This window comes from Phaenicophaeus curvirostris, chromosome 2 (genome assembly GCF_032191515.1).
Source record: "Phaenicophaeus curvirostris isolate KB17595 chromosome 2, BPBGC_Pcur_1.0, whole genome shotgun sequence".
Lineage (NCBI taxonomy): Eukaryota > Metazoa > Chordata > Aves > Cuculiformes > Cuculidae > Phaenicophaeus > Phaenicophaeus curvirostris.
In genome coordinates this window covers 77,670,866-77,688,889 of record NC_091393.1, presented here as the reverse complement: position 1 = coordinate 77,688,889, position 18,024 = coordinate 77,670,866, and the positions used below count along the sequence as shown (strand labels likewise).

General features: G+C 42.4%; 1 protein-coding gene across 4 annotated transcripts in view; it reads left to right on the top strand.

Moving 5' to 3' along the window:
- The first annotated feature begins 1,005 nt into the window (after positions 1 to 1,005).
- The window catches only part of MOCS1 (molybdenum cofactor synthesis 1), a 29,671-nt gene continuing 12,652 nt past the window's right edge, over positions 1,006 to 18,024 (top strand). For 2 of the 4 annotated variants that reach the window (XM_069852549.1, XM_069852551.1), the window contains exons 1-4: positions 5,843 to 5,881; positions 10,421 to 10,553; positions 11,064 to 11,231; positions 14,912 to 15,076. In XM_069852549.1, coding sequence (XP_069708650.1) covers positions 5,858 to 5,881; positions 10,421 to 10,553; positions 11,064 to 11,231; positions 14,912 to 15,076 — 490 coding nt within the window. In that variant the 5' untranslated portion in view covers positions 5,843 to 5,857. Of the gene's footprint in view, positions 1,129 to 5,842; positions 5,882 to 10,420; positions 10,554 to 11,063; positions 11,232 to 14,911; positions 15,077 to 16,681; positions 16,792 to 18,024 lie in introns of those variants that run through there. The other 2 variants (XM_069852548.1, XM_069852550.1) reach the window with 2 other exon arrangements.

Below are 18,024 nucleotides of genomic sequence, written 5' to 3'. Positions count from 1 at the left end.
TACTCCTAACAGCTACAGCAATACAATAGCTGCACAGTTATGAGGCTAAGAGCAGCAGAAGTCATTTAGAGAAATACAAGTATTTTGGAAGAGTAGCTGAGTTGATTCAGGGAGGGTGATCCAGGAAAATTTTGCACACCCAAGCCCTTCTTTCATGTGTGAAACAAGTTTGGGATAAGAGCCTCAAGTTCAGCCTAGCAATGGGTGAACACAAGCTGCTGACCCACTACCCAGAGGAGGTGGGCGGTGGGCCACTGGACATCTTGCCATAAAGGCCCTCGTCTGTGAAACACTGGAAATGTAGGGGAAACTATATTATGGTGGGAATTATGTTTTTGTGTGCCGTAGAATCATAGAGTAGTTTTGGTTGGAAGGGACCTTAAAGATCACCCAGTTCCAACCCCCTGCTATAAGCAGGGACACATCCCACTACACCAGGCTGCCCAAGGCCCCATCCAACCTGGCCTTGAACACCTCCAGAGATGGGGCAGCCACACCTTCCCTGGGCAACCTGTCCCAGTTCCTCACCACCTTCATTGTGAAGAAATTCTTCTTTACAACTAGTCTAAATCTGCCGCTCTCCAGTTTATACCCATTGCCCCTAGTCCTATTACCATAAGCCTTTGTAAACAGTCCCTCCCCAGCTTTATTGTAGGCCCTTCAGATACTGGAAGGTTGCTGTAAGGTCTCCTTGGAGCTTTCTCTTCTCCACACTAAGACCCACTGTGTCCCATTTAGTTCCCAAGCCCATCTTCTGGCAATGTTTTACATATTCTGCTGAAGACAGAGGCAGGACCATGGCTGCAGCCATTCCTTGTGCGGACACCCTCGCCCCCAGGCCGCTGCCCCTACACGAAGGAGGGAGTGAGGGAATGGAATACAACTCCCGTCGTGGACCGCGGCGGCCGGGGCCGCTCTGATTGGCTGCCTCCCTCACCACCCCCCCACACACACGCCCCGCCCTCCTCCGTGTGACCCCCCTCGGGCTGGGTGCCGGCCAGCCCCATGGCGGCCGCGGGCTGGGGGCGTCGCGGCGGCTCCGCGCTCCTGCGGGGGGCGCTGGGGGCAGCCCCGCTCCGCGCGTGCAGTACCGGGGCGCCGGCGCGGGCTCCCTCCGCCGCGGCTCAGGTGAGGCGGCGCGCGGAGGGGTGCGACGCGGAGGGCGCGAGGCGGCTCGGGGTCGAGGGTGGGGGGGCGCGAAGGGAGGACGCGGGTGTCGCCGCCCACGAGGGTTCGGGATTCTGGAGTCCCCCGCCGGTGCCTTGCGCTTAGAATGAAGGAGGACGTAGTTCGCGGAGGGGCGCTGGTGGTAGCCCGAGCTTCGCCCGGTGGGGTTCCCGAGGGGAGCCGCAGTGCGAGAGTTCGGCTGCCGCCGTCATTGTGGGGTCCGCTGGGCTGGACGGCGCCGAAACGCTGCCTCTAGCAGAAATACGTGATTTTGTAACCTGTCTCAGCCCGACAGGTGATTTGCAGGTGGTGGAAATGATTATGTGGTGCGGGACAGTCAGCAAAACGCATTAAGATATACACTTTTGTGTCCTTACTTTCTCGAAGTGTCACCCTTGCTTCAAAAGTAATCATGGAATAGACTCATAGAATAGTCTGGGTTGGAAGGGGCCTTAACGATCATCTAGTTCCACCCCCCTGCCGTGGACAGGGACACCTCCCACCAGACCAGGCTGCTCCAAGCCTTGTCCAACCTGGCCTTGAACACCTGCAGGGATGGGGCAGCCACAGCTTCCCTGGACAACCTGTTCCAGTGCCTCACCGCCTCCGTCGTGAGCGGGTTCCTCTTTATGTCTAGTCTAAATCTGTCCCTCTCCATTTTGTACCCATTGCCCTTAGTCCTATCATTACACGGCTTTGTAAACTGTTCCTCCCCAGCCCTCTTGTAAGTAAATAGGACATTTGGTCTCTTGGACTGAGCCATTTCTGTGTTCCTTCCCAGTGAAAGAACAGATTGCACAATGGCATTTGTTCTGCCTGGGTCAAAATTGAGTGGCTTGGCAGCTTACAGTGGTTGTGCTTGGAGCAGTCATGCAACCTTGGCAGTGAGTCTGTTTGTTTTGTCACTGGCATGAAATCAGCACAGGTGTTGTCCAGATCTAGCTCCTCCTAGTTCAATGTTCGATCCCCCAGATAGATTTGGTCTCTTTGCGTCCAAATGCAAGAGGAAAAGATGCACAGGCAGGCACAGGTTCTGTAACTGTCTGATAGATATAGGGCATGACACTCAGAGGAATCCCAGCTGGGACATGACTTATTGATTTACTTGCAATTGCATGACTGGCTTTAACAAGCAGAAAATAAGTTAAAGCTACTGGTGACAGTCTTTATGTCACCAGAATTCAATGCATTCGCTACCGCTTACTTATTTACAGAAAGTCATATGGATTTTTGTGTTGCCATATTGAATGCTTACTTGGCTCAGGAATCTCGAAAGGTTATTGAGCATCTTTTGTTTTTTTCTAAACCAAGTACTTTTTAATAAAAATAATTCTGACCAGAATTTAACTATTTTCTATTAATCGAGCAGTTCTAACATACATTGAGGAATACTTGTGAGAGGGCTGAGTTACAACATCTACCTCTGAAAGCCCTGCGCCCTTAGGGGATGAAAGCCATTGTGGCTAGAAAAATGATGTGGGTGATTTGTTTGTGGCATAATAACTGTGTCAAGTACAATGGGGCACACACCAACACCCTGTGGGGCCTGAGAAGCAAGCCAATGCAAAAGCAAAGACAGTGCCAACAACTGTACAGTTGTACAGTGATAACACACCCATTGCTTATTTCTGTTCTTGGTGTCTCTGGGGATTCATGTGTAGAGAGGAGCAACTAGCGTAACGGCAGTAGGGGGCAGTGAAATGTGGGGTTTGGGTGTTCAGACATTCAAAACAATTGTGAATACAGCTCTACTGTCTTCTGGGTTGGAACTGAAGATGTTTCATGATTTCTGTTTAGTTTATGAGATTTTAGTTAGGCGCAGGGCATGCAAAGGGGAGAAATGCTGTGCTGTTTGTACTTCATCGCCTTTTAAAATGGTCCTTCCAGCTGTGGAAGAAAGGACTGTAACTTGGGAGCTTCAGGAGACAACTGAAAGGTTGCATCCAAATCCATCCGTCCCAAGTCTTTGGACTAGGTTATAAACAGTGGGGTTGGTACTGCTGTTGTACTGGTGTTGTGTGGTGAGCTTATGTTCAGTCTGAGTCCGTGCTGTCTCAGTGTCCCGTATCTGCTATCTGTAATAACGTCTTATATGAATGTTCGGTAGTCACACCCTCCAGCAGAAACTCTTGAATTTGTGTGAAGTAGAAGTGAGATTTTATTGACCAGATAACCTGACTGGTCAAATCTGAGGCTATAAAAGTTTATGTCAGCTTTGAAGGTGAAATGCGATATACCTGGGGAGCTGATCCTAAATTGTTTACAAATAAAACCCAGAACTTGATCAGGCTACTAGTAGACTGGTTACTACACACGTTTGAGCCTGTTTGTATGTTAGTATTTAAGATCATAGAATCACCAGGTTGGAAAAGACCTCTTGGATCAACCATTCCTATCTGCCCCGAAACCATGTCCCTGAACACCTCATCTACCCATTAAGATATAGTTATCAGTCTTGGATGTGTGCCCAGAGTTTTTTTTCCAAGACTAGATAAGGGCAGGTAGCAACAGACACTCTGAAAGAGGCATTTTCATGGTTCGTTGTATACAAGGATTTCTTCACTAATTGATAGTTAACAAAGGGAAGCCACCTGTTGTCTTGTGCACATGAGGATACATGTACGAATTTTATTACTGAATAAAAAAAAGTAGGCTTACATATTTCTGCTACAAAATTGTGTATGTTCCAGTACAGTAAAAAAAGCAATTTGTACTTTTTGTGTGTGTGTTTATTGTAAGTTGGAAATTTACATGCAAAATTCCTGGGTTTTTGGAACAAAGGAGGAAAATGAGAGGACTCTTAAGGTAGTGAGGCTTGCGCACAATAACATTGAGGAAATTAGCTTTTTTTTTCAGATTTATCACTTCCAGTAAAGGTCTTTGACATTCTGGTACAAAGTTCCCTTTCAGCTTCCTCCATCTGTTCCTGTGGATCCTGTATTTCAAACATAACCACCTGAAATTTTCTGTGGCCTCAATGAAGTCTTCACCACTGCAATGAAGGGGAGAGCCTAGCTTGTCTAGGAAAAACCTCGAATGGCCTCTGTTCTTGGCCAGTCACGTCTGAAACTCTGTGTCCTGGAGCTCCATTTTGTGGGTAGCTGATCAAAGTCTCCAAGCAGCACACTCTGTGCTAGTAACCCGAACTGTGGCATGCTGCTTGGGGTCAAGTGTTGGGCAGCAGCTGTGGAGAACTCAGAAAAACATTTGACTTGGACTTCTCAGCTCAGACCTCATTCTGGCACTTGACCTGCTTAGACCCATTTCAGCCTTTGTGGTTGTCTAATTCCCAGGTTGAACAAGGGTGGTTTGTCACCTTGAGGCAGGAAACAGAAGGGCTTTTGCTGAGTTGTGTCCATGATGCTAGTGCAGCAGTACTACACTGAGATGGAGCACTAGTGCACCAACGTGAAAAGACTCCAGGGCCTGAAGGAGCCAGTAGGTGCAGGAGCAGTGCTAATGTGTCATATGTACACAGGTTGTGGGGTCCCTGAGGCCTGTGCAGAAGTGTTTGCAAGCCTTGCTGTTTCATAGTGCACAAATCACTGTGGATATGGTGAAGGTAGAAGGGTAAAGCAAGTACAGTACTCAATCCTAATCTGGATAAATACATAAGAGCTCTATTCTCCCTTGTGTTTAACTGAACCTTTACAGTATCTGTCAGTTTGTGGTGTTCCTGATGGTTATTAATACCTTTGGTGACAGCTTCCAATTTTGCTGTGTTCTCCTGGAAGGCACAGGTAAATTGGCAGGTCTGAAGGGTTGACAGCTTGTCAAAATGTAGCTGCTAGGTATAGTCTTTTAAGCTCTCATTCTTTCAGTACTGGTATAGAACATGGGATTGACAGCCCTGAGAGTGATTTTTTTTTTTTAATTTTATTTTTTCCACAGATCAGATGAAGCACGCTGTGTGATGGGACATACTCTTCTGATGTTCAGAAGTGTCTCCTGTCAGCTGTGGAGAGAGGGGAGTGGGGACTTGAGGATTATAACCATCCCTTTTGAGTGAAAAAGTTATGTGGTTGAGCATTGATGTGTTAAAATACCGACAACCACTCCTCTTTTCCAACTTCGTGGAACTGAATAACCCTTTCTGTGTAGCCTGAGAATAGTAGCAGGCAGCTTTTGCTTTCTGCTTGCTGTGATAGCTCTCACATAGGCTGCAAGTGACAAGGTCCAAACTCACCCTATTCTCTTCCTTTGGAAAATTCCACTTATACAACTACCTGAGAGGATGCCATGAGTTACCAGGAAGGCAGCTGATTTTCCATCTCTGATGTTTGTCCTTGCCTGTGGAACTGATAAAAATGAGTGGAATGCAGCGCTGGGTGCAGTGGCAGTTTTGGTAATACAGGATCCACTCCCACTGAAGCTCAAGCTAATTCTACTGAACTTCTCATGGGTGTCTCCTAATTCCTCCTCGCTGACATCAGACTGGACAGAAAAAGAATAAACAGCTTAAAAATTCCATCTCAGGTCATTCTTCCCTCCCAGACAAACCCATCTCTCTACGCCACAAGAAGTCATTGGAAAGAAGCTGTAGTAGCTCTGGAAAACTTTTCTTTTCCCTATGACGACACACGCTATTTTACAGCAAGAGCGCAAAATCTAGTTGTTTCCTAAAGTTGATGCTATTGATGCTAACTGCCTGCTGAGTGCCCATTCTTGACAGTTCACTTTAGAGTCATTAATGAAAGACAGTATTACTGCTCCAGTAAGTCCTCTTACTTTAGCTTCCTTGCCTGTAAGAACTGTGCAGGTGGATTGCAGACCAGGAGCAGAACCGTTCTCCTGCGTCCCACTCCAATGATGGCTCATTCCTGGAAAGAGGAAATTACTTTAAGTATGTTATCGTCCTTGAGAGTATACAGCTTTGGTATCTATTACATACAATCACTAAAGTCTCTGTCTCTTCCCTCCTTTTTGTCAGGGAGCAACTTTTCACTTCTTTCCCTTCCTGTTATGCACGCTCTAAAATGGGGAGGCAGGATGTTCAAACTCTTCTGTCTTCGAGTGGAGTGGGTAAGGAGACCTGACAGTGAGAAAGGGGCAATGAGTTATTGAGAAAGAAACAGGAGAGGAGTGCTCATACAAGAAGGGCTAAAATAATATTTATAACCATGGGGGAGTGCTTTCCCTCTCAAATGTGAATACTTCAAAATAATAGGAAGGAGACGGTCAGAAATTCAACCAGGACAGAAAGCAATGCAGTTTTCAGGAAAAAAATTCTTGTGTTGTGGGGTTTTTTGAATTTGGCAGTATTTAAAATATCACCAGATTTGGTCTGTTCAGGGCTGAGTTTTCTAACTGGGGAAGAAGTAGAAATGAAGTTTGGATATTTAGTTGGGCTCTTCGACTTAATTTGCCTTGTGTGCTGAGAAACTCTCACAAGTGCAACAGAGCCAGCATTTCCACCAAAGCAAGCTCCCAAACTGGGATTTCTTGGGGAAACTAGTGCTATGCAGGATGATTAAAAACTGGATGACTCATTCTGCCTGTGCACATTGGAGAAGAGGGAGGTGGAAGAATGTGTGTAAGTGTAGGGAGCATGCGTTGCTGCAGAGGGGTTGCAACTGGCCCCTGTGCTGCTGCAGGGAGGGCAGGCTGGCTCTGGGGAGGGCTCGAGGTGTTCCCCTCATCCCTCTGCTGTTGTGGCCACTGCCACGAAACTGAAACTGAAAGAGATTGCTTCCTTCTGGCAGGAAAGCAGTTACATGGAAATTAGTACTGCTGGTTTATCAGGAATAAGCAGATGCTTTCTGTGCTTTTAAATGGCCGCTTTGTGTCTCCTTTACCTTCTCTACCACTCCCACCCCCAACCACTAACCAGTGATGTTCTTGGAGATCATCTTATCTAACCACAAAACTGTTTGGAACAAGAAGTGTAGCAGATTGTTTAAAAGCTAGCAGAAATACTTCCTGGCAAGAAAGACTGCTTCTGCTTGTAAGCTTTTCAACAGCTGTAGTGTTAGCACAGCTGGAATCAAAATTTCTGCAGCTGCTGATGGGAAAAGCTGGGCCTCTCCCCAGATAACCTTTGCTGTCTGGCTGATCCGGTCATTGAGGGTGCCCTCTCAGTTTTCCACCTACCCCAAATCTTTCTTACATATGCTTTCAGAATAAAATTCTTTTTTTTTCTTCTTCTTTTGGGGAAGCATATCTGAGTTGTTCAACATTTTAGCTGACCATTTCCAGGCTTCTTGCAAGGGCTGTTTCAAAATACTATGCAGGATTAAGTCCTATAGTGATTAAGTGATCACCAGAGCCGGGGGGGGGGATGACGGCTGAGGTTATGTGTGTTTCTGTGTGGTCACAGAATCACTAGGTTGGAAAAAGACCCACAGGATCATAGAGTCCCTTTGCACCATCCCATACATGCCAATTTTAGTATGTGTGGAGGTATCACAGGTCTGTTTTTCACTCATTGCAATTCATGACTATTCCTCAGTTAAGTAGTTTCAGTACTGGCAAATGTGTCATTTTTTCCAGCTCCTCATTCTACATCTTGAATTTTTATGTCAAAAATTTTATTTAATCCTTTGCCTGCTGCAGCCTATCAGGACTAGTAAGCATGATTTTGACTTGACATACAATTCTGCAGCTGATTTTTTTTTCCCTCTCTCACTTTAACTTGGTGAACACTGCGTGTCCAGAAATGGTTTTGTATGTGCTCTTTCACTGGAGATGAAGTTCACTGTGCATACAGGATTCCTTTACCTTTCTTCCAGCTTTCTTAGCTGGTTAAGTATGTGCATGTGGTTAACTAACAAAGCCACAGTGAAGGCATTTCCTTTAATTATTCTGATTCTGTTTTATTTCTTAATATTATTCAGCTGGCCTCTGCCAGAGTTCTTAAATTAATTTCCTATAAAATGTTAATTTAACTATGATCTTGTAGATGAAAAGACACTAGACTAGGCAGAGTTTGGATAACACTGTTTGTGGGCGTTTGTATGTAATGTCTCAACTGAGTGTATGCCAGCTAATTAAAGTATGTTGGTGAACTTTTGCTTTTCTGTAGTACCATGATAAGAATTGGTTCAGTTACTGTGTGTTTCACTGAAGATATTGAAATATTTTCCCAAAGCAGCAGAGTGGTTTTAGCTGTGCTTTACAGGTGTAGAAAAGGAGATGTAACATGCATATAGACCTTGTTATAAACTACAGTGTTCTGGTGCTCACGGTAGTGATATTTTAAAGATGCTTCCTATGAACTTCAACTGTATTTGTTTCCAGTAGCAGCTCCTGATTTGGCGTATTTCATTTGATACCTAAAGTGTTTGGTACTCATTTTGCAGGGCAAATACTCAGTACTTCCCAAAAACTGTGTAGCTTTAGAATATGTTACATTGTGTGTACAATTTTTAAGTAGAAATCACTTTTGATATTCACTCATGGCAGCTAATAAAGACATTGTTAAAATTCTGGATCTTTTTATGCAAACTTGAACAGGTAGAGTATTCGGGATGATAAATTTCCAGTTACACCTTTCCCTAGATTATTTATCATTTTTATCTGAGACAAGCCTTTTGGAGGTATTCAGTTCTATGGATTTGGGCAAGAAGATCATGTCAGAAATGTTCTCAAAATAGATGTGAACTTTAATTGTACACAGCAATTATTTGGTTTTGATATTAACAAGACGTTTTGTGTTGCACATGCAAGTTGGTAGGGACACAAGCAGAGATGCAGATTTCATCGTGGAATCACAGATTGGTCAAGGTTGGAAGAGACCTCTGGAGGTCATCTAGTCAAATAACCCTGCTACAGCAGATTCTCCTAGAGCAGGTTGCACAGGAAGGTGTCCAAGTGGGTGTTTAATATCTCCAGAGAAGGAGATCCCACAATCTCTCTGGGCAGCCTATTCCAGTGCTTTGTCATGCTCTCTGTAAAGATGTTTTTCCTCATGTTCAGGTGGAACTTCCTGTGCTCCAGTTTGTATGCATTGCCCCTTGTCCTTTCACTGGGTACCACTAAAAAGATTCTGGCCCCATCCTCTTGACACCAATCCTTTAGATATTTATAAGCATGTTAAACAGACCCAGGTCAGTCAGCCTTTCCTCGTAAGAGAGATGCTTCAGTCCCTTAAGCATCTTTGTAGCCCTCCGCTGGACTCTCTCCAGTAGTTCCTTATCTTTCTTGAACTGGGGAGCCCAGATGGGGCCTCACAAGGGTAGAATAGGGGGAGGATAGCCTTCCTTGACCTACTAGCTGCACTCTTCTTAATGCACCCCAGGACACCATTGGCCATCTTGGCCATGACAGCACATTACTGGCTCATGGTTAAGTTCACCAGGACTCCCAGGTCTTTCTCCACAGAGCTGCTTTCCAGCAAGGGAACCCCTGACCTTTTAGGTGCAGGGTGTTTTTCCTCCTGAGGTGCAGAACCCCAGACTTGTCGTTGTTGAACGTAGCTTCTTCTCTGCCCAACTCCAACTTGTCCAGGTCTCACTGAATGGCAGCACAGCCTTCTGGTGTATCAGCCACATGTCCCGGTTTTGTATCATCAGCAAACTTGCTGAAGGTACGCTGTCCCCTCATCCAAGTCATTGATGAATATGTCAAACAAGACTGGGCCTAGTACTGACTCCTGGGGGGGAATGCTGCTTGCTACAGGCCTCCGACTAGAGTCCACACCACCAGTCACAACCCTCTGAGCTCTGCCATCCACCCAGTTCTCAATCCACCTCACTGTCCACCCATCTAACCTGCGCTTCCTGAGCTTACCTATGAGGATATTATGGGAGACAGTGTAAAAAACCTTGTTGAAGTCACGGGAGACAACATTCACTGGCGACAACATCAACTTTTAGTTCCCTTGTGCTGAGGTGCAGGGACCCTTTTATATGATTTCATTTTTCTGAGCGCTGTAATGTGATTTGGTGATTTTGGATTGTTGATTCTGGCAAGTTAAGACACAGGCAATTGAAATAAGCCACCTCCTATTCTGCACAAAAAACCCGAAGTACCTGTGACAAAAAGGCCCGAAACACCTGTGGCAAAGTGGCTGTATCTTAAATTGCACAGGGAAAATAGTAGTACAGTTCCAAGGAATTAAGCAGAGTGTGAAAATTAATCACTGAATGGCTAGTTTTGACCATAAAGACAAGTCATGGGTTTTCCTTGTTCTGCTGTCTTTGTGGGGAAAAATAGAATAATAATTATCAGTTGAGTTCAAAGTTAATATTTATGCAACACTTTGGTAGTGGTGTTAACTATTGAAATATTTAGCACGTGCTTGTTTTCCTTACAGGAATTGCAAAGCTCAGTAAGAGGACGCTTTCTCCTGGAACATGCTGCACCCTTCTCTGCTTTTTTGACGGACAGCTTTGGGCGTCAGCACAACTACTTGCGAATTTCTTTGACTGAGAAATGCAACCTCAGGTGTAAGTGTCTGCTTGCTTCCTTGCAGAAAGCTCTTATAAATCATTAGGCTGAAAAACACTGTGCAAAGGCCAAGAATTGTGCTAGGGTACTTATTGCTGTGTTGGCCCTGTGCTGGTTTTTGTCTTCACAAAGTAATGGTAAAGGATAGTTAGAAACTGATTTGGGGCTGAGCTGCTGATGAGATGGGGAAGGAAGATCAAGCCTGCCATACTCAAAGTGTATGTTCAGCATGAGAGCTCATACCTAGACGTTTGCACAATTACATCTCAGAATGCAGATAAGATAGAAATAAGATTAGCTTTTCCTTCAAAGTGGATCAGTTGTAATTTTGACACCCTTCTAATGAGTCCAGGGTTTCCTTTGAAGGAATTTAGATTTGGTGTATAATCTTTATTTCAGAAAAGCAGTGTCATTTGACATCTATTGCACTTGGCACATTTTTCTTATCAACATTACGTTAACTGGTGTTGATTATTTTTTCCCATGTATTTCTGTATTCTTTGTTTCAGGTCAGTATTGCATGCCAGAGGAAGGTGTTCAGCTGACCCCTAAATCAGAACTACTCACTGCTCAGGAGATAATCAGTTTAGCCAGACTGTTTGTGAAAGAAGGTGTAGAGAAGATTCGACTGACAGGAGGAGAGCCACTAATCCGACCTGATGTTGTTGATATTGTGGGTGAGTTCGCAATAAATACACTGTTTTTCAAAGGACTTGCTATATATTGATCCAAGAACTATGCCTAAAATTGTCTACTAATACAGTCCAAAAACCTGAAGAATAATTATACATGAAATAACATTGTCTTTTTCACAACGTTGTGAATATGTTTTACAGGTCAGCGTATTATATTGGCATGAAAATGAGTTGAAATCATCAACATCATCAGTTCAGCACAGAACTTTATTTCCTAGCACGTGCACCTTCTGGATTTATCAGCGGTAGCTGATGGCTTCTTCTACTCAACAAAGCTACTCTGATGTTAAGGGTGTAAATTGAGTAGCCAGGTCTCTGCAAAGTAATTATCATATTGCTGCAATTCTAAAGAATTGATATAAGAAGGATAGAAAGCTCTTTTGTGTGTGTTTGTTTTACTGCAGTGATAGAATTCTCAAAGGCTTATTTCTGTGGCTAAGAGAGGGAGATCAATCTTTTTGAACCAGTGTACTTTTTGTTATTCTGCCTCTGTTCTTGTTCACAGCTGAACTTTGAGAGATTCATAGTGATCATTTTAATGGCTGACAAGAGAAGTGATTTTAGGGGTTAAGGTAATGGATGTTAAGATGATTGTCCTGTTGCATTAGTTCGTTCTCTCATGGGTTTCTATTAGCCTGACCCTTTTTTTCTAAGACATATTAAAACTAGCATATTAAGACTGTAAAGACATTTTGTCTGTTCAGACTTTGGTATTGCTTTATGGTGCGCAAATTTGGGATCAAGATAAAAGTCTCAAATCTGAATAGACCATGAATAATGACTATGGGAAGACACGTTGAAGCGAAAAAATGCCCCAAAATGTCTTCTGCATACATTGACTTAGGAATTGTTATTAAAGCCATCTTAGCACAATATACCGGTTTGGGCTGGGATAGAGTTTATCTGAATTTCTAGATGGTTTATAGAAGCTGGCTGCGATATCTCAGGTGCTAAATAGGACTGAGACTTCACTTAGATTTGTTTTCAGCAAACTTTACTCTTGACTATAAATGGTCTGTGAAATACCAATAAAGCTCAAAAATGTTACTGCTCGATTGCTATTACTAAATTTTTCTAATATTCAAGTTCAAACTTTTTTGTGGTTTCAATGAACAGATGTGATTTGTAGCTACTGTAGGAGACAGAGTTATTCAGAGACCTGCTACAGTTCTTTAGATTATTACAAATCTTCTTTTAACGCATGCATATACATAAACTGTGACTTGGCAACTAACAGTTGCTGAAAGCTAAATCACATCCTGGGGACTGCTGAAAATGCATTTGAGACTTTTCTGAAGCAGCTGATGGTGGAATGTAGAATCTTCTCTCCATGAGGTGGGGGATGGGCAGTTGGATGACTTGTCACTGCAACATACACATTTCAAGAGTGAAGTGGTGCTGGTTAGACTTGTTTATTCATGTATTAGGAGATGCATGTGCCTTTTCTGGACTCAGTCAGAAGTCCAATTGAAGCAACAGCTGTAGGAGAACATGTAAGAAACTGCTCTGTTTCAGAAGATGCTCCTGATCCTAAAAGAAAAAGTGAATTTAAAAGGGTTTACTTGATGGCTTGAGCCTGACACATAAACTTGTAGCTTCATGCTGTTGAATTATAGCATCTGTTCTGTTTCCTTTACTACTTGAAGGTTTTATCATTTGCCTTTGCTTGTGCTAATTGTTGCTAAAGCGGTGACCAAAGGTCATCAAACAGACTTGATACCAGTACAAAGCAAGTACAGAGTTATGAAATCTCTTTAATCCCCTTTGAATTTAAAGGTCAACAAGCCAAGGAACTAAGCAACTGCAAATGTTCCACTTCTTAGCTTGCACAAATAAGTTAGAGTATACTAATTGGTCCTTTTTAACGTCTTGGTATTAGTGTTAAGTCTCTGTCTCTGAAAGCTGACTTCCATCTGTTATTACAGGTGGTTCCATGTATTAGTATATTTCCAGTGCCTCATCTTGTATCCTGTCCTGTCTGATGATGAAGAAGATGCATTGAAAACACCTGCTGCCTGCACTAACTGGCCTAATCAGCTGATGCTACTTCTTAAATTTTTTTGGTTTAGGCTGCAGTGTGGCTTTGGTTTTATTCAACACATTTATGCATTTTACAATTCTAGCAATGAAGCCTGTGTGGCAGCTAGTCTCTTCCTGTTTTTAGGAGACTGAGCATTTTGTACATTCTGAGGCTGTAAATTTTAGTAAAAATAGTTGTGTTCCTGCACTATCCTCTGGCTGCAGTGTCTCTCCTATGCTCTCACAAAGACTAGGCTGCTAATGGTAGCTAGTGTTAAATAACCTTTGGCAAACTTGGGCCAGTAGCACTCATCCTCTAGGAAGAGGTTATTCCTGGTCAGTGGGGAGGATTTTCAGAGGTGAATGCCAGAGAAATCTAGTACTTATTAAAGCTTGCTCTTTCATTACAACCTTAGGTTCCAAATGTCTTTATGCAGCTCTTAATCATGTTGCAAAATGCTGCTGCTGTAAAATTCAGTGTCTCTGGTGTGACGCAGCTTGTCCCATTCCAGAGTTTTGGGCCCAGCTTAGGGTGAATATTTTGAGAATGGCTGGGAAATGAGATAAAGCAGAAGCCCTAATCAACATGAACAAGTGGAGGTAAAACAGGGAGGGGGGAAAGGGACTGTAAAATATTTGTACTGTAATTAAAGCTGCTTCGAGAGAAGGGATTCTTCAAATATTTCTCAGCTAATTAGGGTAGAGGCTATGAAAGAAGGGAAGAGGGAAAATAAGAAAATTACTTTGCCCTGGCTCTCCTTCTGCAAGAGGTTTATGAGGGCTTTTTCCTATTTGTTATTGTACTGATAACTGGAGGTTTGAAAGCCTACCCTCTGGTATGCTGAGGATTTCTGCATTTGGTTTATGAGGAGGCAGCTATTTTTTGAATCTTAACTTCATGACATTAACTGTTTCTGATGTGGTTTTCTTCTGTTAGCCAATTTTTAGTGTCTTGCCTAAGTTCTCCTGAGTTAACTGGGCTACCACTGTGGGTAATGGAAATATTTCATTTGTCAAGTGCAAGTGTTTTGTCCCTTGGATATGGTTGCTGTAGGTTCTCTTTAACGTTCTAATATGTTGGCCATTTTCTGTTTAGTCAGGAGTATATGTGGTATTGTTTTCAGGAGTTTATATTCACTGCTGGTGGCAGCTACCTCTGGGTTAGAACTGCTTTTTCATAAAGCATAGTAGGATAAATGTTGCTAGATAAACACAGCTAGTTCAGGTGTCGTGTGTGAAAGGTATGGCTTACTGCTTATTACTATTGCACAAGACAGAATTCAGTTTGCAGCACTAGATTCAGGAAAAAGAGATAAACAAAACCAGAGTACTTCTTCCAACAATAACGTAGCTCTTCACTGTAGGAAGCAGAGAACAGAATAAGCATGTATTTCAGTGTTCTTTATAGTGAATTTTGCTTGCAATAAACTACTGTCTTTCATACCTTTTGAAATGGATTTGTGCTAAAATGGGTCTCTTAAACCAATACAGTTGGAAGAAGGCCAAAGCACTGAAGTGTTTGTGTTTTCCTCATACCTTCAGTGATATTTTTTGGTTTGTTTCACAAATCTTCTGGGTTTTCTGTGTAACTTACAATTGAATTACTTACTTTAAACTTTTCTTTTTACTTTTTATTTTCCTAGGTCAACTGTACAAGCTAGAAGGGCTGAAAACTATTGCCATAACAACCAACGGGATCAATTTAACCAGATTGTTGCCCCGACTGAAGGAGGCAGGACTGAATGCTATTAACATCAGCCTAGATACTTTGGTCCCAGCCAAATTTGAGTTCATTGTCCGAAGGAAAGGTACAGGCTTGTCTTCTAAGTAATTGTATTAGTACTTGCAGTAATGTTGTGACTTTCTTGGTATGTCTTTCACACTCAGTTACTTTGGGAGGGGAGAAGGTTGCTAGCCTTCTGATGCTAGGAAAAGTAGTCTATACTAGCTTATTAAATAGTGACTCTTTCCTTCTTCCTACAACCCTTAGGCAGAAAGAGCCCTTTAAGTTGGAGCTGGTGAAGTAGATGATGCTCAGCTCACCACAGTCAATGGGACTCTGACTACCGCTTCCAGTAACTGGCTGTTTACTGGTTAGTCATGGATGTCAAGAGGACTCTCCAAATATTGCATTGGTCTCGTGCTGTTCTTTAATACTGTTCAAAAACCAGATGTTTGTGCTGTAGTGGCTGGGGACTAAGATGCCACAAGATATGAACTTCTTGTCACGAATAGCAGCAGTTTCTGGAAGCTGTGTTTGAGGCATGTTAGCAGTGGTCTCACTTCTGATTAGTGATGTTCCCTACTTCCACCTCTTTTTAATAGGAATAAACATAACCACGCCTGAGGTCATTTGAGAAGGGGCGCTAGCTTTATAACTTCTCTCTGATTGAGCTAGTAATTCCAAGCAAAGTTTCAAAAATGCTTGAATGTTCCCAGTGTTATAGAATGTTGTTTAAAGGAATCCTAAAGTTCATCATGAAGTTCAGCTTCATGGCTGTGCTTCCTTCCAACCTAAGACCGATTTCATGTTCTATCATTCTGCTTCTGTCCAGTCATTTAACTGTGGCAGTTTGTCCACTTTGAATACAGACAAAATGTCCAAGTAGCCACTAGATGGTGCAGCAATGTAAGATAAATTTAGAGCAAGGGATGTAAAAATCTGGGCTGCTGTGAGAAGTAATTTCAGCGTTTGAATTGCTCTGCTATCAGGTCAAAGTTCTGTTGGCAAGTGCAGAAAGGTGCCCTTGTCTACAGTCTCTGTGAGCACTTCTTCAGGTTTCTACATGATGGTGCAGAAATTTGTCCCTGTCATAAAACTGACTGAAGCATTATCCTCCTAGTGTATGCCATTGCATTAATCTGATCGTGTCATGGCACAGTTGGCTTCCAGAGAATCATCTGGGAGTATCTAATCACAAATAAGCATTGATGATGCTCTTTTCTTCTGCTCTCTGCATTTAAATATTACCTGGTTTGTGACATTCACTGGAAATAACCCCTTCCTTTGTTACTGAATGAACGATCCTGATTCTCTAGCCTCCTGAATTATATGGCCACAGGTCTTCATATCTGATTGGAAGCTGTTAGGAATGTGCTGCTTATAAAGTAAACTGAAAGTTATTGGAGAATGAGGGTAATTTTTATTTATAAACGTTTTTTCTTCCCCTTTTCCGCCTTTAAAAAAAAAAGGTCTTTAACCACAAAGAGAGGAATTGCTCAGCTGAACGGCATAAAAAATGAAAAGGGAAGATTGTATGACTCAGTATCTTTAAGGAGAACTAAGTATCCAAATGATACAGAATTTTTTTAAATGAACACCAGGTGAAAATAGTAACACTAAATTGAGTTTTTCTTTTGTTAAGGGCTGAAATTATGTACAAATACTTTATTGTTTTTGAGGGTTTTTTATTTAATAGGAGATTTCCAAGTATGGAATGAGCAGAGAATAAAGTGCCTGCCCTACTGTGCTACCCTGTCTCCTGTGTCAGTTCCAGAGGCGACAAGATATAGCTCTGTTAAGGTGAGAGGGATTCCTGGTCTTAGATTCCTACAGGCTGGCAAATTCCGTGGAAAGTAAAGGTGGCATCCAATTATCAAGCTAACCAGGAACTCAAGAAACTTGGAATCAATATTTATGCTCCTCTGGAAACTTATTCCGGGGTTTTAAGAAAAGGCTGGAATTTTGTATCTTTGGTGCATGTCACCTGCATTACACCTGCATTCCCAGATGCTTGAGATAGAGGGGATGACTGTGAGATGATCAGAAATTTCACTGATGAATGAAAGCACATTAGAGGACCATAAAATTTCTACTACCCATCTACTACATTCTAAGGGATGAAAAAGTGAAAAATACTTCCCTGCACGTAGCCAGTCTAACCTCTTTCACAACCTTTCTTCTCCTTTTTATCTGGTACAAGGAAAATAAGATAATGTTGTACTATAATTGAATCATTAAACATGGCCTTGAAGCCTTTCTTCTTTTAAGAATTAAATGTTGTGAGGTGTTGTTCCCCATATGATTGTTTTGGATGGTTCTGTGTTAAAGTGGGCTAAATTGATGATTTCAGAAGAAATGTTAAATGATTAAAATATTGAAAGTTATCATTGAGTGGAAGAGGAAGAGGGTCAAACAGTCTCAGAGAACTTCTGAGGCTTGGCAATATTTTCTGACAGAATGATATCTAGTATTTGTTTCTGCTCTAATGTTTTGAAGTGTTTTGGTTTTATTCTTTTTGTTGTTCCATTTCCAAAAACTTTGATCTAGAGTGGATATTTTACTAAGTATTGCAATACAGATGAACTCCTAACAGCTTTCCATAAAGAAGAAAGGGAAAACATAAACATAAAAATATAAAATATATTTACAGACTTTTATTTTAAGTAATCACCTTGTACCCCAAATGTTTCAGGAGAAACAAGCTCATAGTTGTTAATTAGAATAGCTTATGGGTTTTGTTTGTAGAGATTTTTTTATAGTTGTTCTGAACTGTACTCATGCTACTGTGGTGGGAGGTAGAGGCAGAATTGGGTACAATACTAAGTTAGATGCCTTGCAAGCTGTAATCCTGTTCCATACATCTAGAGCAAAAGGAGCCCAAGCTTGTGAGTGTTCAAACGTGGAGTATTTGATCTGCCTCTTGCTAGTGATTGTTTCCTGGCCTTCTTAGCTAAGTTCATTTTCACCTTTCTGCAGTCCTGAAGTCCTTCATAAGGTTTTCTGAGCTGTTGCAGAGCTTTTTGATTCCCCTTA